Source organism: Sorex araneus, chromosome 2 (assembly GCF_027595985.1).
Source record: "Sorex araneus isolate mSorAra2 chromosome 2, mSorAra2.pri, whole genome shotgun sequence".
Classification (NCBI taxonomy): Eukaryota; Metazoa; Chordata; class Mammalia; order Eulipotyphla; family Soricidae; genus Sorex; species Sorex araneus.
The window spans coordinates 218,310,876-218,331,062 of record NC_073303.1 but is presented as its reverse complement, the minus strand read 5'-3'; the positions used below and the strand labels follow the sequence as shown (position 1 = coordinate 218,331,062).

The 20,187-nt window shown below is 57.5% G+C and overlaps 1 protein-coding gene across 3 annotated transcripts; it reads right to left on the bottom strand.

Annotated features, from left to right (window-relative positions):
- Positions 1-60: 60 nt before the first annotated feature.
- STAT6 (signal transducer and activator of transcription 6) lies at positions 61-19,342 on the bottom strand. 3 transcript variants are annotated; one of them, XM_055126319.1, is made up of 23 exons: positions 17,896-19,321; positions 16,369-16,405; positions 14,817-14,947; positions 14,299-14,437; positions 13,928-14,011; positions 13,182-13,320; positions 13,001-13,053; positions 12,668-12,816; positions 11,838-11,969; positions 11,526-11,714; positions 10,950-11,037; positions 10,706-10,828; positions 8,967-9,059; positions 8,424-8,630; positions 5,693-5,787; positions 5,462-5,598; positions 5,020-5,166; positions 4,767-4,830; positions 4,586-4,690; positions 4,362-4,436; positions 1,462-1,515; positions 1,254-1,373; positions 61-1,159 (listed from the first exon to the last, which is right to left on the bottom strand). In XM_055126319.1, exons 3-23 carry the CDS (start codon positions 14,930-14,932, stop codon positions 988-990), a joined length of 2,481 nt encoding a protein of 826 aa, XP_054982294.1. In that variant the 5' UTR covers positions 14,933-14,947; positions 16,369-16,405; positions 17,896-19,321; the 3' UTR covers positions 61-987. The 3 variants fall into 3 exon arrangements, with proteins under 3 accessions (XP_054982294.1, XP_054982293.1, XP_054982295.1); XM_055126318.1 differs by lacking the exon at positions 16,369-16,405 and having other exon boundaries at positions 17,896-19,318; XM_055126320.1 differs by lacking the exons at positions 1,462-1,515; positions 16,369-16,405 and having other exon boundaries at positions 17,896-19,342.
- Positions 19,343-20,187: the final 845 nt, after the last annotated feature.

Sequence of the window (20,187 nt, the reverse complement as noted above, 5' to 3'; positions counted from 1 at the left end):
GCAGCCGAAGGTAGGGTACACCCTAATACACCAAGAGGAGCACCAGACTGGGATCCCTCTTTGTAGATGTCGCAGCCGCTGTACAGGCCCGTGGGACAGTCGAAACTGAAGACCCCGAGGCTGACATCCATGCGTCAGTGAAGCCACCAGCAAACCCACCGGGCCCTTCGAAAGCTCCTGGACACTTTTTGCCATCCGGGCATCATGAGATCGGTGTTCTTGTGGCACACGAGACACGGTGTGACATCTTTCTGGCTACACACACACACACACACAGCCGAGTCTCTGCTCCCGCAGACTCATGCAGAACTGAATGCCTCCATCTGGTGGACAGGAGCTGGGGACTCTTTGGAATATGTTTTTAATCCGGGCAAAACCCGCATCAGGCTCCCTTGTCTCTCTGGGTGCCCGGAGTCTGTCTCGGCTGCTTCCCCAGCCCCCAGGACTAGGATCCACGCCCATGCACGCTGTCTGTCTCCAATCTCTCGGGCGACGTGTGCACGAGGCTGCAAGCGGCTGCCTGGCAGGGCTGGGCTTTGGGCAGTCCCAGGAGCCAGTCATGCCCTAGCCTGCGCCTCGGCACAGCCCTCTTCCTTTTCAGCCCCGTTCTTGCAGGGAGAGTTTGTGTCTCTGTGTGTGTGTGTGTGTGTGTGTGTGTGTGTGTGTGTGTGTGTAGTCACGTGCTTTCACACGTGTGTGTTTGTGTGTGCAGGCATGCTGGAACGTGTCTCACTTTCGGAGCCGGAATTCCTGTTCCAGGACTGAGGGTGGGAGGGCAGGGGTGTGCGGTAGGAGGGAAGGAGCGGTTAGGCTCCGCCCACTGCAAGCCTCCCGCCAATGGTCTTTCCTCTTGAACAGAGGAGTAGGTGGGGGTAGGACCACAGCCTCCGGGAAGGGGGCTTCGAGGCCAGAGTGGGGGGCCAGTGGTCCAGATCAGGTCCGTGGCGCGTGGGAGCTGTCTCGCTGGCTTCCCCCTCCAGTTCTGGTTCACCAACTAGGGTTGGTCCTTAGGTCCAGGTGCGGCATCGGGATCCCAGACTGCACATAGGAGGGGGCCTGCAGGACAGGGGGGGCTCCGGACTCTCCTTGCCCCTCCAATAGCTTGGTGAGGTCCTGATCCGTGGGCGGGAGCAAGGGCGGGAACATGTCTTCCCCGACCCTGCAAGGAAGGAGGGGAGAAGCACTGGGGGGTAGGCACAGCACCCATACGGCCAGCCGCTGCCCTGACGCCACCCCCCCAGGCTGCCACTCACCAGGTGCCATGAGGGAACCCTGTCACCGACTCAGGCAGGCAGCTCTCCTCTCCCATGGTCACATCCAGATGGTCAGCGCTGGGCACAGCATGCTCCTCAGTCTGGCAGGGCAGCAGACCCCTGCTGGACCAGAGAGAGAAGATGAGACACCGGTGGAGGTGAGTCATGAAAGAGAGGCGGGCGGGGGAGGGGGAGGGTCATCACTCACGGGGGCTCAAAAGTCATGATCTGGTGGTCCATGATGGAGGAGATATGCAGTTGACTGTCGAGACAGGACAGAGAGCACTGTTAAGGGAGGGGAAGGCTGAGCCTGCACACAGGGCTGCATTTAGGAACACTTGGGTGAGGAACAAGAATTTCAGGTTCCTTTCCCGGACTCGGCTGTCGGCAGAGGCCCAGGCAAGCCGTTTCTCTGCTCGGGGAGCTCAGGCTTCTCGCGTCAAACAGGTGTCAGGGACCTGAGAGTGCTCCGTGGGCAGAGGGCATGCGCTGGAGGCCAAAACAGCCCTGGGTTTGATTCCTGGCACCTCTTAGTCATACCGAGCGCTGCTAGAAGTGACTCCCAAGAACTTCCTGGGTGTAACCCCCAAACACTGTAGATGTCGCCCCCAAACAAAAATATCTTTGGGGGCCACCCCTGACCCTGCTCAGGGCTCACTCCTGGCTCTGTGCTCAGAGATCACCCCCAGCAGGCTTTGGGAACAATATGGGGTGCCCAGGATTGAACTCAGATGAGCTGTGTGCAAGGCTTTACCACTCTAGCAACACCCCAGCCCCGCCAAATATTTTTTTTTCTTGCTTTTTGGGTCACACCCGGCAATGCACAGGGGTTACTCCTGGTTCTACACTCAGGAATTACTCCTGGTGGTGCTCAGGGGACCATATGGGATGCTGGGACTCTAACCCGGGTCGGCCGCATGCAAGGCAAACGCCCTACCCGCTGTGCTATCGCTCCAGCCCCTCGCCAAATATTTTTAAACGCTAAAATAAAAATATGTTGAGAAAGTCAGATTAAGATAGTTCAAAGGACTGAGCACATGCTTCGCATTTGATCTGATTCCTGGCATCCCGTGGTCCTCTGGGCAACCCCCACCAAGAGTGGTCCAAAAATTCCCCAAAAGTGTTAGGGCCTAGAAAGTACTTGGGAGACGGGTAGAGATAAAGTAACTAATTTTGGGGGGTTGTTGTTTATTTTTATTTTGGCACCACACCCAGCGGTGCTCAGGGCTTACTTCTGGCTCAGGGCTTGTGGATCACTCACTCCTGCTGGCATCAGGAAACCAGATGTGATGCTGGGGATCAAACCCAGGTCAGCTGCATGCAAGGCAAGCTCCCTACCTATTATACCTTTGCTCTGACCCCAGATGAACTCTTTTTCTTTCTTGCTTTTTGGGTCATATCCAGCATTGCACAGGGGTCACTCCTGGCTCTGCACTCAGGAATTAGCCCTGGCGGTGCTCAGGGGACCATATGGGATGCTGGGAATCTAACCCGGGTCAGCCGCGTGCAAGGCAAACGCCTTACCCGCTATGCTATTGCTCCAGCCCCCACCCTGAACTTATTCTTAATGGGGTTTTTGGTTTGCTTGTTTGTTTTTACTCTGAACTTTGGTAGTTCCAAATCTGCCACTTCCTACCTCCACCTCAAGTCCTAGGAGAGAGAGGTGATGCGGTGTCTGTGGAAAAGTTCATAAGAATCTGAATGTTGCTTGGAGAACAAAAAATGTCTAGGCCACTTTAAGACCCAAACAGATGAGTAAGTAAAAATGAAGATGGTGTTTAAGTGACAGTGGACTCCAGGGGCAGAAGAAAGTATACTAATATAGACCTTTGTCCGTGAGCCCAGGTATGATGCTCACCTTGACACATTTTGTCAACTCATTTAACCATAATCATTCCATGAGGATGGTACTGTGTTTTTATTTTATTTTTTGGTTTTTGGACCACACCTGGTAGTGCTCAAGAGCTACTCCTGGTTTGATGCTTGGGGAACCATAAAAACATCAGGATTTGGGCTGGAGCGATAGCACAGCGGGTCGGGAGTTTGCCTTGCACGCGGCCGACCCGGGTTCAATTCCCAGCATCCCATATGGTCCCCTGAGCACCACCAGGAGTGACTCCTAAGTGCAGAGCCAGGAGTAACCCCTGAGCATCGCCAGGTGTGACCCAAAAAGCAAAAAAAAAAAAAAAAAAAAAAAAAAAAAACCATCAGGGGGGCTGGAGCGATAGCACAGCGGGTCGGGAGTTTGCCTTGCATGCGGCCGACCCGGGTTCGATTCCCAGCATCCCATATGGTCCCCTGAGTGCCGCCAGGGGTGATTCCTGAGTGCATGAGCCAGGAGTAACCCCTGTGCATCGCTGGGTGAGACCCAAAAAGGAAAAAAAAAAACCCATCAGGATTGGAACCTGGGTCTCCCACATACAAGGCAAGTCTTTACTGCTGAGCTACATCGTTGGCTAAGTAGTTTTATAATTATTCCCATTTTACAGATGAGTCGTAGAATTAAGTAGCTTGCCAAAGTCAATGTGTGAAAGAGCTGGAATTCAGGCCCAGGGAGCTTGGATTTTATTTTCTGGAAGAGGGGTGTTTTAGGACCACATCTGATGGTGCATGGTGCTCAGGGATTACTCTTTACTCTGTGCTCAGGAATCAGCCCTGGAGGGACTCGGGGGACCATATAGGTACTAGAATTGGAACTAGATTTGACGACATAAAAGGCAAGTGTCTTGGGGCTGGAGCAATAGCACAGCGGGGAGGGCCTTTGCCTTGCACGCGGCTGACCCAGGTTCAATTCCCAGCATCCCATATGGTCCCCTGAGCACCACCAGGAGTAATTCCTGAGTGCATGAACCAGGAGTAACCCCGGTGCATCACCGGGTGTGACCCAAAAAGCAATTAAAAAAAAAAGCAAGTGCCTTAATCCCTGGACTATCTCTCGGTGCCAAGGACGCCTGTATCTTCAGCACTGAAGTCTGAGTCGGGGAAAGAGGCGACAAGGAAAGGATGGAGCACACTGCCTGTCCCTCTCGCGGAAGAGTCTCCCACGCCTGTAAATCCCTATCACCCTTGCAGGTGGTCCCCCCTTGTCCCCCGGGTCCCTTCACTTACTTTGGGAATGGCAGCACAGGGACCGGCTCTGGATAGGAGGGGTGGGGGTGAGGGTGTGACGGGAACACCTCGGATCTGGGGAAAGAAAGCCGATCCCAGACAGCGCTCTTTTCCCTGGATGCCCTCGGGACGGGCAGGGGAGGGCAGCCCTTCCATGGGGAAATCCCCTGCTTCAACCCAGCTGCCCCTGGCGCCAGCCCGTCCTCGTCCCCCAAGCGCCTTACATGTCTGAGCGGATGCCCACGGAGGAGTTGGGGTTCATCCCATGACCATAAGAGGGTGCTCTGGGAGGTACTTGGGGCTCCGAGGTGGGGAGGGGCGGGTCCATGCTGCAGGAAGAAGGATCCTGTGACTGGCTGTGGGGACAGGCCGCCACCCCCTCCCTTCAGCTTGTCCCGTCCTCACCTTTCCACGGTCATCTTGATGGTGGCCGGGACATAGCCCCTGCCATCCTTCCCCGTCTGTTCAACTGTGGAAAGGAGAGGGGTGCTGGGTTCCGGGGCCAGGGAGGATGCCATGGGGACGGGTGGGCATGGCTGCTTAGAGACGGGACTCAGAAAACAAGGGGGTCAGAGGTGACCCTCGAGGGGCCAGGAGAGGGGCCGCTGGGAGCAGGAGAGCGGGCAGCAGGGAGTCAGGACCGCCAGCTTCAGCTCACGCTTGTAGTGGCTCCGGAACGCCTCATCCTTGGGTTTGTTGGGGTAGAGGTTTTTGAGCTGGGCAAGATCCCGAATCCGGTCCCCCAGGGAGCGAATGGACAGGTCTTTGGCCGAAAAAGGCTGAATGTTCTCGATCTGTGAGGAACCTGCGAGAGAAGTGGGGCCCTGAGCCACCTTGCCGGACTTGCTTCTCCCTCCCCACCCCCACCCCCAGGACTCATTCATGATCCACCAAGGGCTAAGGGGGGGATTCCAGGTCGGGGAGGGGGGTCTACTCTCACAGAGCTCTCCCATGAGAAGGATTCGGACACAGAGGGAAGACGTTGGACCCAAGAAAAAAACGTCCTGAAACTCGGGGTTGGCGTCAGGGACATTTCTTTCCCAGGAGCAACCCCAGAGGACAGAGGTGCAGACACAGAGTCTGGGCTGGGGTGGCCTCACCATCCTGACCCCGGATGACATGGGCAATGGTGATGCCACCGATCTCTGAGTCACTGAAGCGAAGGAGGAAGGTTCCATCGGGCTGGTTGAGAAGAAGGTTAGTGACGTACTGTTTGCTGATGAAGCCGATGATGAGCCTGGTGAGGAGGAAGGCGGGGTGGGGGTGAGGGGCTGAGTGTGGAAAGAGGGTTGGAGATGCAAGTACCCCGGTCTCCGGGTGCAGGAACTCACCGATCGGACCAGTAGCTCCGGAGACAGCGTTTGGTGAGGTCCAGCACACCATCGAACCACTGCCAAAAGGTGAAACCACGACCCAGCAGGATCTCCTGTGGGGAGGGAAAGAGGTGTGAGCACGGCAGGGTCGGGACTGGAGATGGGTAGGACTGGCTGTGAACGCCTGTGGCCAATCTGGACCTGAGACCTCATCACTGCCATTGGCCAATACTCACTCCACGAGCCAGGCCCTATTCAGAGCCCTTCCCTTTATTAGATATTATCCCTACAAGCTCAAGAAGGTAGGTCCTAAGGGCTGGAGCGATAACACAGCGGGTAGGGCGTTTGCCTTGCACACGGTCGACCCGGGTTCGATTCCCCGCATCCCATAGGGTCCCCCGAGCACCACCAGGAGTAATTCCTGAGTGCAGAGCCAGGAGTAACCCCTGTGCATCGCCAGGTGTGACCCAAAAAAGGAAAAAAAAAAAAGAAGATAGGTCCTAAGGGCTGGAGCGATAACACAGCGGGTAGGGCGTTTGCCTGGGTTCAATTCCCAGCATCCCATAGGGTCCTCCGAGCACCGCCAGGAGTGATCCTTGCATCGCCAGGTGTGACCCAAAAAGCAAAAAGAAAAAACAAAAAAGAAGGTAGGTCCTAGAACTCTCCTTCCTTAAAGAGGGGGGAACAGCAAAATCACATTAATTGCTCAGGCCTGAACCGGTGGGAATACTCATACCACTCTTCTCTACACAATCATAATGAGAACTGGAACTGTGGTACATACAGTGTATTCCATTACTAAAACATCTGCTGGAAATACAGGCTTTTCTTTCTTTGTTTTGGGGACACATCTCGCTGTGCTCAAGGGGTACTCCTGGCTCTGTGCTCAGGGATCACTCCGAGTGCTCAGGGGGATAATATGCGGTGCTAGGGATTGAACTGGAGTCATTGGCATGCAATGCAATGGCCTTACCCCTGGCACTATATCTTTGGCCCCTATTTTTTATTTCTTGTTTGTATTTCAAGGGGACTATTATTACACCCAGCAGTACTCAGGAGTTACTCGAGTTCAGGGTTCAGGCACTGCTCCTAGTGGTCCTGGGAGACCATGCTGTATCAGGGATCAAACCCAGGCCTACTGCACTCAAGCAAAACATGTTCTCAGTCCATTGCGCTACCTCTCTGGCCTGTCTTACCTCTAAAACAGCAGCACATGGCTGTGTTCACCCAACTGATCCGGTCTCAACCAAGGTCTTTTTTTCCCTTTCTCTCCACTCCTTTTTTTTTTGATAGGGAGAGACCTGGGGGACCCACAAGGTCTAGGGAAGCCACTAGGTCAAATGGGTCAGTACATGGGCCTGTGGATTCAATATCGCTCAGGTCTTGGGGTGCTGGGGATTTCCCAGACCACACTCAGCAGTGCTCAGGGAGGCTCTAGGATTGCACCCCACAATATTAGGAAGACCATGCAATGCTGAGGACTGAAGTAGGATCAATCACAATGCAAAGCAAACACCCCTGTACTATTTCTTTTTTTTGGGGGGGTCACACCTAGCATTGCTCAGGGGTTACTCCTGTCTCTGCACTCAGGAATTACCCCTGGCAGTGCTTGGGGGACCATATGGAATGCTGGGGATTGAACCCAGGTCAGCCACGTGCAAGGCAAACACCCTACCCACTGTGCTATCACTCTGTCCGTTCCCCAACGCCCCCCCCCCCAGTACTATTTCTCTGTCTTCTTTCCCCATTCTTGTAATAGACCAGTCCTGAGTCACCTTTCTTAGGAGGCAGTAAAATTTGGGTTGGCGGGCAGGGGCTGAAGGGGTCTTGGCTATCCCCACTGGTGCTCAGGAGCCACTCCTGGCTCTGTCTGGGGGGATTTCTCCCAGTGATTCTGGTTTGTTTTTTTTTTGGGGGGGTCACACCCGGCAATGCTCAGGGGTTACTCCTGGCTCATGCACTCAGGAATCACTCCTGGCGGTGCTCAGGGACCATATGGGATGCTGGGAATCGAACCCGGGTCAGCTGCATGCAAGACAAACACCCTACCCGCTGTGCTATGGCTCCAGCCCCTCTCCCAGTGATTCTGGAGTACCATGTGGTGCTGGGGACTGCACCAGGGCCTCCTGCATGCAAAGCCTGCAATCGGCCCATTGGCCCATCTCTCTGGCCCCAGAGGCAGTAAGCTAGAGTAGCTGGGAGCAAGGGTCAGAAACATAAGGGGCCATCCTAGCCATACCACTCACCTGCTGTGAGGCCTGGAACGAACTACTTAGCCCCTCTGAACATCGAGTTCCTGCTCTGTGAAACAGGGCTGACAGCAGTACCTACCTCACAGGAACATGGGGAGGGTTAATCAAGATGAGACACTTGCAGCCTGGGCAGAGTGCCTGACACCGAGTGAGCTGGTATTTGCTGCCCATGTCTCTGAGGTATTGCATGCCCATTGGTTGCAACAGGAACTTATTTTCCCAATGGGTCAAAGTCAGTTTGAATCCCAGTTGTGTTTACATCTAAATGAGTCATGCCACTGATTGGTCAGGAGGAGGGAGGGCCAGGGAGCACAGCTGGTGGGCTGGCCCCGGAGGGCCGAGGCCCCTTCCTGCCTGCACCGCTGACGGAGGTCTTCGTCATGAGGGGAAGTTGTGAACATCCAAGAGGCCACCCTTGGCCAAAAGGTGGGGCGTTCCCAAGTAACCTGGGGTCATGAAGAGCTTGGCCATGGCAGGCGGAAGGGGAGGGGAATGACCTTGTTGAACTGTGACCAGGACACAAAACGGTGCTGGAAGGCCTCTGTGCTGAGGCTGTTGTCATTGAAGATCTTCTGAGCCAGAAAGAGGAAGTGGTCTGGCAGCAGCCCCTGGCTGGTCCCCACCTCAGCCATGAACTTGAGGTTCAGAGTTTCACACATCTTCTCCCAGGGCACCCGCTCTGATACCACAAAGGGCACACGGTCCTGAGGGGGATGAGGAAAGGAGAAGAAACGGCCTCAGTCAGCACCCCCCCCTTTTTCCCTCAGGTGGGCCTCACGTGTGTACCTTCCCCTGTCCGCCTCCACAGCCTCAGCGGCCCCCCGAGCTGGCTCACAAGGCTGGTGCTTGGCCACGGTAATTTTGAGTGCTACCTCATCGGTCAGGCTGCTCTAAAGAGAGGTGAGAAGTCTACGGACAGGTTCTTAAGAAGGAATTCACATCACTCTCATTTGAGCTTGCCTGCCCGTCGCGGGCCCACACCCCTATGTTCAGGCTCAGGCTGTCCTTTCCCCTCCCCCACAGGCCAGATCTCTCCTCACCATCTCCGAGAAAGCATTGTCCCACAAGATGGTGGCTTTGGCATTGTTGTCTTGGTTGCCGTGGACGATGACGACCAGGGGCAGCGACAGGGCCTGCAGAGGGTAAGGGGCGTCTTTCTTACTAAACTGAGGGGGCTTGCCTCCTATGATGCAATGAAGTTATTGAACTCCCCCACCCCAGGATAGAGTTAAAAGTTCATCACATAGGGGGCGTGGAGTGAGGCTACGGCGGGTCGGGCGCTTGCCTTGCTTGTGGCAGACCCAGGTTTGGTCCCTGGCATGCCATATGGTCCCCCAGGAACCCTGCCAGGAGCAGCCTCTAAGCTCAGAGCCAGGAGTACACCCTGAGCACTGCTGGGCAAAGCCCTCACCAAGAAAAGTTCATGATATGCTATCAAATGCTTTCTTTTTTTCTTTTCTGGGTCACACCTGGCAATGTTCAAGAATTACTCCTGGCTCTGAGATGGTTCTGCAGCACATCTCCTGGTTTTACACTCAGAAATTACTCCTGGAGCTTCTCAGGGGACCACACGGGGTGTCAGGGATCGGACCTGGGTCAGCCACATGGAAGGCAAACGCCCTACCTGCTGTACTATGGCTCCGGCCTCTCAAACACTTTCTGAAGCCCGTTAGGACCTTACTGCGGATAAGTGGTCACTGATGCCACACATCCAAGTTTCAAATACCAGCTCCAATTCTTCAGCAGCTGTTAGACTCGGGCAAATTATTTAAGTTGTGTCGCCATGTTCTCATATGCAAAATGAGGCTGGCAGGACCGGAGACACAGTACAGGGGGAAAGGCACTTGCTCTCACATGACTGGCCCTGGTTTGGTTCCCCAAGTTTGAGCACTGCCAAGAGTGTCCCAAAATCTAAATTAAAAAATTAGTAATAGTATCTACAGCGGGTAGGGCGTTTGCCTTGCATGCAGCTGACCCAGGTTCAAGTCCTCTGTCTCTCTCGGAGAGCCCGGCAAGGTACCGAGAGTATCCCGCCCGCACCGCACGGCAGAGCCTGGAAAGTTCCCCGTGGCATATTGGATATGCCAAAACCAGTAACAACAAGTCTCACAATGGAGACGATACCGGTGCTCGCTCAAGCAAATCGATGAGCAACGGGATGACAGTGATCAGTGATATTGTTTGACTGGGGGCCACACCAGGAAGTAATAGCACTGTGCTAGGGGCTTGCTGCTGGCTCTATGCTGAGTTATCACTTCTAGTGGGGTGGGGGGACCATGTGCCCATTGGTGCCAGGGATCAAACCCAGGCCAGCAGCCTGAGAGACAAGCGCCCTACCCACTGCACTCTCGGGCCTCTGCCTCATAATGTTTTTGTGGTACTCTGATCTATATTAAAAAAAAAGGGGGGGAGAAGGAGGCTGGAGAGATAGCACAGCGGGTAGAGTGTTTGCCTTGCACGCGGCCAACCCAGGTTCGATTCCCAGCATCCCATAGGGTCCCCCAAGCACTGCCAGGAGTAATTCCTGAGTGCAGAGCCAGGAGTAACCCCTGAGCATCGCCGGGTGTGACCCAAAAAGCAAAAAAACAAAAAACAAAAACACAATGGGTGCTCATTCCTAGGTCCATCCCCAGTGCTTTGCTCCAGGGGTGCTTGTGAGGAGACCCCCCCCCCCCACGCCAGCTATGTATATGGGGCTGCACGGAGGAGTGAGGACGCCGGTGCCACGTATGGCACCGAGGGGGGCAGGGGACCCGGAGGGCGCAGGAAGCCCGTTCACCTGCAGCTGGATGGGGAGTTTGTTGGGGCCCAGCGTGAAGCTGGTGGAGAAGAGCACGGCACACTTCTCCTCCGTGACCGACTCCGTGCCCTTCCGCTCACACCGCTTGATCTTCTTCAGAAGCTGCAGGGGAAGGACAGGGAGAGCAGCGTGAGCACGGCCACGGCTTCTCCCGCGCCCCCAGCACCTCGCCAAGCCCGCGTGGTCTGGGGGCCGCTGCTCGCTGCTGGCTCAGGCCCCTCACCAGGTTCTTGAAGAGGGCGGAGCAGCAGCTCCCGGGAACACTGTTCTCCAGCGGCACCATGTTGTTGATGATCTCGCCTGTGCTTTCTCTGCCGGGCGAGGGAGAGCATGAACCAGCGCGTGCCAGGGCTGTCGGGTACGGGTGGGGGGGGCCGGGAGGGACTCTACAGGGGAGGAGGGCTGCTGGCCCTGAATCTACATCTCTGTTCAGTTCTTAGGAGAAAGGGACCAATCAGGACTCTTCCAGCCTAGGCCATTCTTTTTTTTTTTTCTTTTTGGGTCACACCCAGGGATACTCAGGGGTTCCTCCTGGCTCTGCACTCAGGAATTACTCCTGGCGGTGCTCAGGGGACCATATGGGATGCTGGGAATCGAACCCGGGTCGGCCGCATGCAAGGCAAACGCCCTCCCCGCTGTGCTATGGCGCCAGCAGCCCAGGCCCTTTTAGTGAGGCCCTCATCCCCCTCCCTCGAGGTCAAGGAGGGTCCCACAGCCTATGCCCTTCCCTCCCCGCTACCTCCTTTTGGTGGGTCTAGCCCTCCGTCCCCCCAGCAGGCCTCCTGCAGCCCCGGCTTACGCTCCAGTGCCCGAGCCCTGTGGCAGGCTGAGTTCCCGCGCCTGCTTCTCCGTCACCATGTCAGCTCTGACCAGCGGGAGCTTCGCCGAGGTCCCCAGGAACCGGAGGCCCAGCAGGAATCGAACCCCGGCCTGGAACTTGGTCTGAGTTTTCAGAACCTGGGGGGGCTGCTTCTCCACCAGGAAAGAACTGGGAGGGGTGGGGAAGAGACAAGAGAAACTGGTATCTGGGGGCCCTCCTGGGACCCTCTGCACCACAGTCAAGCACGTCCAGCTCGGCGTTCCCCACTCGCCGGCCGGGCCGGGGCCTCACCTGGTGACGAGTGTTTGCAGGACTTCGTCCAGCCGGCTCAGCATGGAGGCCCGGGTCGTAGGCTCAAGCTCCCCCCCGGCTGCCCCCAGCTCCTGCTGCAGCTGGGAATAAATGTCCACCAGGCTCTCACACCTGGGGCCAGGACCGTGGTCAGGGGGCACAGGATTTGGGCCGCCTGCACCCACCCCGGCCCCTTCCCCCTAAACCCAAGAAGGATCACGCGAGCAGGAATGGTGGAATGCAAGGCTCTGGGCCCGGGGCTTCCAGGACCCTGGCCTGGCTCTCGATGGGCGATTTCTTCTCAGTGCCTATCCCCCTCCCCGCACCCCTGTGGCAACCCAGCAGCTTCTTTTTCTTTTTTTTTTTTTTTGGTTTTGGGTCACACCCGCCCAGCGATGCACAGGGGTTACTCCTGGTTCTACACTCAGGAATTACCCCTGGCGGTGCTCAGAGGCCCATATGGGATGCTGGGATTCGAACCCGGGTTGGCCGCATGCAAGGCAAATGCCCTACCCGCTGTGCTATTGCTCCAGCCCCCAGCAGCTTCTTTGCCAGGACTCTGGTACCCAGGTCAGCTGCTCGCACATATGGTGCTTGGGCACAAACGGAGAGCACTCCCTCCTCCCACCCCCGCCAAACTGACCACATAGAAAAAGATTTCCGATTCCTCTGGGCACCAACGGCGAAGAGAAAACACGTGCCCCCTCAGCCAGGCCTGCTGGTGCCCGGCTCTGCGTCTGTCTACCCAGCCCACGGCCTCATGCCTGCTCCCCCACCCTCACACCTGTGCACCCCCAACCCCCCCCCCGCTAGGACCGCAGATGCCCAACCTCTCCTGGATCGGGCCCAGGCTCTCATCAAACGGTGCTCCATTCCCCGCCAGCTGCTGCTGTCGCTTCCAGATGTGCAGCCTCTTCAGCACCAGGGTCTGCGCGACCTCCAGTTCTTCAACCGTCTCCTGCAGCAAGGTGGCCAGCCTCTGCGGGCCAGGGGGTGGGGGGGTGTGAGCCAGGCCACACGGCCTGAGGGCGAGCCTCTATCCCACGGTGGCAAACCCGTTTCCCACGTCAGGGTACACACACACACATACACACACACACACACACACACACACACACACAGAGAGAGAACACACACACAGAGTTTTGAGGTCCAGGACTCACCTCACGCGGCCCAGTCCCGTTGGCGGATCTTTCTCTCAGCGGGGGCAGAGACACTGAAGGCGGGGACAGAAATCAGGGGTGCAGAGGGATTTGCGGTTGAGTCGAGGCTAACGCACAGGACCAACTCACCCCCTCTCACACACGCCCCAGAGTCCTCTCAGGGCCCTGGGCCGGCTCCCACCTGGGTCGCTCCGGGCCTCCTGCTGCAGGTTCTCTCGGAGAAGGCGGCATTCCCCCACTCGGTGCCGCAGACGCTGCAGCGCCGTGTTAAACTTCAGTTCCTCCTGCTTCCAGTGGTAAGACATCGGCAGGTGGCGGAACTGCAGAGGGGCATTGCAGCCAAGAAGTTAGACTCTTACTTCTCTCTCTCTGTCTCTCTCTCTGTCTCTCTGTCTCTCTGTCTCTCTGTCTCTGTCTGTCTGTCTGTCTGTCTCTCCGTCTCTCTCTCTCTCCCCCTCTCTCTCTCTCTCCCCCCTCTCTCTCTGTCTCTCTGTCTCTCTCTGTCTCTCTCTCTCTCCCTCTCTCTCGTCCTGTGGCTGTGAGGCTTCCTCTCTGAGCCCTGCCTCCCACCCTAAAGGGCGCCTCTCCCAGGCTCTGCGGATGAGAAGACAGACACTGCTCTCTCACCCTCCTCTCCCTCATAACATTTCTCCCAGAACATTTGGAATTGCTGGGAGCTAAGAGCTCTCGGCTGGCAAATCCTGGTCCCAATTCTTGGCTTTCTTTTCTCCCAGACCTATCCTTCCCTCCATCCCTCGATTGGCGCTTCCTGAACTTGGCGTGGGACCATGCTCTCAAGGCCCAGGAACCTTCCTTGGAACCTCCTCAGGCCCGGGACACTGTCCTTTTTCCTGAAGATCAAATTCCCTGTAACTTCTCCTGGCTCAAGCTAAGGTCACAGGGATAGGCGGTGGGCAGTCACGATACCTGTTCCATGACAGCTTTTTTCTCCCCTTGGAGTATTTGTTTGCAAGCGGCCACCAGCTTCAGGGGCTCCCTCTGATATATGCTCTAGAGACATAAAGGAGGTGGACAGTGTTAGCCTGGCTCTCACACCCCCACCCCTCCCCTGCCACACTCACACAAGCACTAAAAGGCAACTCCGCTGTAAGACTCCAGAAGTTTTCATGCGTTTGCATGTTTTAAAGCTCGAATTTGCATGCTACCTAACTGTAGGAACCGCTCACTAGAAGAAGAACACCAATTTTCTTCCAGCATCAGATGCTCGCAGCCCCTCGCGGCTGCCCTTCCGGGTCCCCACCACCTTCACTCCCCCCCTCCGTTCCCCAACCACCCACCTCCAGGGTGCTGATGTACTGCAAGAGGGCAGTGCCCTCCCCCTGCTCTCCGGCCGAAGTCTGAAGGTGCTGGACAGTGGCTGAAAGCAGAGCGCTGGCCATGTTGTAGCAGAAGCTGTCAGAGCCGACCAGGAACTCCCTGCAGGCAGATCAGGATGCAGCAGCCACTGCAGGCCAGGCCGAGCCACACCAGCTCCAAGACTCTGACCTCCAGCAGGCCCTTTGCAGCTCTCACGGAGTTCCTCTCATGCCACCCCCCTCGTTTCTCTCTGCTATGGGAAATGCCCTCGTCCCAGCCCCATGACCCTCCCCTTTGGCTTGGCCTCCTAAGGGAGTGAGGGATTCCATCTGCCAACATGCATGATCTGTGGCCCAGAGTCCCTCATGAATCAAGAACCTCCCCATCCTCGGAATAAATAGGTGCCAAGTCCCAAACGGGGGGGGGGGGTGTGGAGGAAATCTAATAAGAGGGAAGGGGGTGGGAAGGGGGTGAACGAGAAGCCAGGAGGGGGACTCACCAGGGCTGGTTCTCCAGCCAGTCACCCAGGAGATGTCGCATGTGCTGCGGAAAGTCGACATAGAGCCGCTGCAACTTTTCAGGGGGCACCTTGGACACCAGATCCCACAGAGACATGGCCTTGGAGGGTACCTGAAGCCAAGGAAACACACCGGCTGTGAGGGGCCTCCACAAGGCGAGCCAAGGCATGGCCCGGGGGCGGCCGAGACCGTGAGCACCCTCAGAGCCCGGCCTCCCCCAGCCTAAGACGTCCCGGTCAGAAAGCGACGTGGCAGGCTCTGACACAGGGGGCGCGGAACAGAGCTGCGCTGAGATGAGCAGGCTGGGGGCAGCAGTGGGCAGTGGGGAAAGACAGAAGGCAGAGGATGTGGTCACGGCTCAGGCCCTGGCTCGGGTTCTGCAGGCAAAGAAACTTCCTCTGCTGATCAGGATTTTCTCATCCATAAAACACATACCTCAGAGAAATGCAGAACTCTCCCAGATTTTAAAGTCACAAACAACTTTGAGTTGCTTGTAGAAGCCCCGTTATATTAAAGGTATATAACTAGGGCTTCTCTGTTTTTTGGGGTTTTTTTGCTTTTGGGGTCACACCAGGTGATGCACAGGGGTTACTCCTGGCTCTGCACTCAGGAATTACTCCTGGCAGGGGACCATATGGGATGCTGGGAATCGAACTTGGGTCAGCCGCGTGCAAGGCAAACGCCCTCCCCGCTGTGCTATCGCTCCAGCTCCTGCGGCTTCTCTGTTCAGAGCAAGTATGAGGGTGAAAGACCCAGGGCTACAGTGACAGGACAAAATAGGTAGGGTCCTTTCCTCGCATGCAGCCGACCCAGGTTCAGTCCCTGGCATCCCATCTTGTCCCCCAAGCCCACCAGAAGTGATCCCTTACCACAGAGCCAGAAGTCAGCCGTGAGCACTGCCGGGTGTGGCTGTCCCCCTCTCTCCCAAAAAAGGTGAAAAAGCCTAGAACTCTACTTGCTTCCATCTCCCCTTTCCCATCTTCTAACCCCAGAAATGTCCCTGGAGAAATCCCTCCAGATTCCAGGATTCCACAAATGGTTTAAAGACTAGATGATAAATGACTATCACTGGGGTCTGTGTGAACAGCGGGTAGGGCTCTTGCCTAACACGCAGCCAACCTGGGTTCAATCCCATGCATCCCATATGGTCTTTCAAGCCCTGCCAGGAGTGATCCCTGAGCATAGAGCCAGGATTAAACCCTGAGCACCATCAGGGGGTGGCCCGCCCCCTTAAAAAAAGAATGACTATTTGTTATTTAGTGCCTACCATGTATGAGGCATTACACCAAATTCATTGCTTCAGTAGTGCCTTGCAACACACACACACACACACACACACACACACACACACACACACACACACTCCTTTTCATCGATATAGGCACAAGCTCAGGGAGACTTTTTCACTTGCCAACACTACCCTGAAAACGAGTTCAGAAATAACAGGCAGAAATGTCCCTGGAGAAATAGCATGCAGTATCGACCCAGGTCCAAACCCTAGAACCACATAGAACTATTGAACTTGAGACCCACCGGGAGTGATCCCTGGGCACAGAGCCAGGAGTCAGCGCTGAGAACACCGCCGGGTGTGGCCCCAAAAACAAAACAAAACAAAAAAGAAAGTAAGAGGCTGTGGATCCAAGTGGGGATTAACCATCACACGGAACGGTTAGGATTCCTCCCAGATCCAAAATCCCAGCACCCCCAGAGGAGAAAAATGGGGAAGGACAACTGAAGAAGGGGAAATGGAGCAAAGAGGAAAAGTAGAGCGAGTTCAGGAAAGGGTGAGAGAGCGGAGGAAAAGTAAGGTTCAGGTGCCTGGAAGGAAGATCCTAAAAGAAGGAGACACAGCCCCAAGGGCTAGAAGGTGGAGGAAAATAAGTGTCCCTGGGTCAGCACCTCCTGCTCCTGTTTGGGTGCTTGCATCGCCCTTTCTGCACCCACCTACACGGGGTGGGGCCCCTTTTGTCTGTTTCAATTTCAGTAAGGACCCCATTGAGTCTCCTCTTACCTGTTCTTTTGGTGCTCGGACCATAGACCACCGCAGACTAAGGCCCTCGCTAGGGGCAGGGATGCTCCCGAAGCCAGAGGCACCGCCTCTTCCCTCTACATCCCCTGCCTCACTGCATTCCCAGGCAGCTAGAAGCCGCACTGCCCCTCCAGGCTCCCCCAATAGATGGCTCGGGCCCCCCCAAGGGCGGGAACCTTCCTCCCTAGCACCCCCAGAACAGGGGCGGGGGGGGGAGGGGGAGGATCACCGGCGAGGGGGCGGGGCCAGTTCCTCCCCCACCGGGAAGGGACCGCCTGATGTCCAGGAACCTCCTGGACCCGCTCGGCTGCGTGGCCTCGAGCTCGGAGTCCCCAGTCCTGCCTCTGACCGTGAGAGCACAGGATCAAAAGTCAAAAAGAGCCTCTTCTCGGGTTGCCCAACGCGCGCGCGGGTGAGCGCGGGGCCCCGGGGTAGGGCGGCCAGGGGTGCGGGGGGCGGAGCCAGCTCAGCACGAGGAGGGTTAACCCCGCGTCCGGGAAATCTCGGCGTCTGCAAGCGTGGGGCAGTTTTGAGGGGGAAATCCCCCCTCGTCTGGGGCACCATGAGGTCTGCATCTGGGGCTCGCTCGCCCCGGCCGCACCCCTGAACGGGGACCTTCCTGGGGGTGGGGTGGGGGGCGTATGGGGGCTCCCGAAGGACTCACTGCTCTCAGGCACCAACTTTCCAGGGAGGCGCCAGTGCTCCCCCCAGCATCCCCCCTCCCTCCACCAGCGCCACCGGAGAGGGCAGGGGCCTTGCCCTCCTGGCCTCGCCTGGGCTGGTTCCTTAAAGGGCAAGGGCGGGGGCGGGGGTGTGGAAAAAGTGACCCACGGTGGGGGTGGGGGCGGGGTGCAAGTGTCTGTACCCACCCCGATATTGGAAACTGCCACCAGCGACCAAGCCCGGCTGAATCCCGTCCTGGGGACCAGCCACCCCTCCAAGGGAAGGTTCCCGAGACACCCGCCCCCCTCCTCCTCCCCCTCCCCACCGTCCAGCCGAGCCCCCCTCCTGCCTCCGCGGCATCCCCTCACCTGGCAACCCGGTAGCGTCTTCTCGCTCTCAGCAGCGGGCACTGCCCGGCCCCATGGGGCTGCTGCTCCGTCCGGCGGGTTCAGGGCGGGCCTGCTCGCGACCCTCCGGGCCGCCGCCACCGAACACGACGTAGGCGCAGGACAGACGGACAGACGGGGACACACACACACACACACACACACCCAGCGTCCCCTCCCGTCCTCCCTCCAGGAGCCCGCAGTGGCTGCCCCAGCCCGCTGTTTCCGGCTTCTCCGTCGACCCAGGTCCCTCCCTGGAGCTCTGACGACACAGAGAAGAGAAAGTGGGCTGGAGGAGGAAGAGGAAGAAAGTGGGGCGAGCTGCGTGTGCCTCTTGCCTGGGGGGGAGGGAGGCGGGGGTGAGAAGCCCAGCTTGGGCCTGGCGGGGTGGGGTCCCTGCGGGCCGGGCTGGAGGGGAGGTCGAGGCTCGCTTCTGTCTCCTGCTCGGCGAGCAACCGACGACTTTTCTGCGCGAAGTCACCTAGCATCCGAGCAGACACATGTCGCCCCAAACTGCGTCTCTCGTAGTCAAACTTTCAGCGGGGCCCGGGGTCTGGGCGCTGGAAGGGCGCCCCGGGGCCCCTGGAAAAGCGACTCCCCCCGTGGGTGCTGCACTCCCCCCAGCGGAGCCCTGGGAAGCGGCGGGGCCGCTGGAGGACGCCCAGGCTCCCCCCCCTCCGCGCCGGGGAACGCCTTAGAGGTCGCGTGACCGCCGTCCCGAGGGGGGTGGGGGAGGGGGCCCCTGAAGCTGCGAGTTCTGGAAGGCTCCAGAAAGTCCCGAGGACCCAAGCCCTCCCCGCCCCTGCGCACCGCGGCCGACGCGGGTGCGAGGCGGGACGGGCCCGCGCGGCTGCTGCCCGCCAGCTCGCCGGGGGTGGGTGGGTGGGTGGGGTGGGGGGGACAAGTCCCACGCAGTCGGCGTTGCTGCCGCGCTGCCTTGGCAGAGTTCCTATCAGTTTCCGGGGCCAACGCGGAGACACACCCAGAAATAAACACAGCAGCACGACTTCTCCCCGGCCCCCCGCACGCGCGCGCGCGCGGCCACCCGGGCGTGCGTGCAGACTCGCGCGCCGACGTGCCAGCGCTCAGCCGCGGACCCACGGCGCGCCCGGGTTGAGTCACCCTCGCGTGGATGAACTGCTGGGGCAGGCGCTGGGCGGGGGCGTGGGGGGACAAGGGACCCCGACGGGCCTTCACTTCCCAGGCCCGAGTTGAGAGGCCCGGTGTGTGCAGTGCTGGGGTGGGGAAGGTTTCTGTTCCCCATCTCTCTCCCCCCCGGACTGGGCAGGGCTGAGGGGGCCTCTGCTGGGCCTCTGCTGCCCCCTGGTGTCCGAGCTGATCGCCCGAATGCGACTTCTCCCCGCCCATTGCTTCTTAGGTGGCCGGCTGTGTGTGCAAGCAGTACCCCCGGGGTGGGCGCGTGTGCTTGGGCGCGCGTGTGCGCGTGCATTCGTGCGTGCATGCGTAGGGCGCATGTGCATGTGTGCATGTCTGCGTGCGCGCGTGTGGGAGGGTGTGCATGCGTGTGCGCATATGTGTGCGTGAGTGCGTGTGCATGTGGGTATGCGTGCGTGCGTGCGTGCGTGCGTGTGTGTGTGTGTGTGTATGTGTGTGTGTGTTTGTATATCCCACCCAGCAGCAGAAGGTAGCAGTTAAGAACTTGTCCCCCTTGGGGACAAGTCCTGCTCACTGTCCCAATTCTGGGCCGTGGAATCTCCGTGCTTTGGGTTTGTTATTTGAAAACTAGACTCTTAAGAGGACAACGTGAAAGTGAAGTGGAATCATCCACGCAAAGATTTAGAACAATACCTGGCACAACAAAAGTTAGGTACCACTTTTTAGCAGTGCTCAGGGGACATACCCAGCAGTGCTCAGGGGCTACTCCCAGCTCTTGTACCATATTGTGCCAAAGATCAAAGCTCAGCCCCCCACCCCCCACACACACAAAGCACATGCAGCCCTTTGCGCTACCCCTCTGGCCTGCTCACGAGGGTCTCTGCTGCTGACCGCCAAGGACAGGCTATCCGGATCTCTGCCTTTTGGCAAGAGGAAGGGTAGAATGAACATAGGCTCTAACTTTGGCTCCAGGTGGGTGGGGATGAAGGTGAGGAACCAGTGCTGATCAATAAGAAATAAATAAATAAGTAAATAAATAAATAAATATGGTAATAAATAAATCATATTTATTGTCAGCCTCTCTGATTGTGCTAACGGGAGTACTGCGATATGATGGAAAGAACCCAGAATATAGTTAGTTTTTATTTCTAATTTTTT

What these genes read in the sequence shown, in the direction of transcription:
- STAT6 (XM_055126319.1), bottom strand. Translation starts at nt 14,932, where the DNA reads ATGTCTCTGTGGGATCTGGTGTCCAAGGTGCCCCCTGAAAAGTTGCAG. An exon ending in AGTACATCAGCACCCTGGAG is followed by an intron (nt 14,012 to 14,298) that starts GTGGGTGGTTGG and finishes TTATGTCTCTAG; the next exon opens with AGCATATATCAGAGGGAGCC. An exon ending in CCTGGTCACAGTTCAACAAG is followed by an intron (nt 5,788 to 8,423) that starts GTCATTCCCCTC and finishes CCCTCCCCACAG; the next exon opens with GAGATCCTGCTGGGTCGTGG.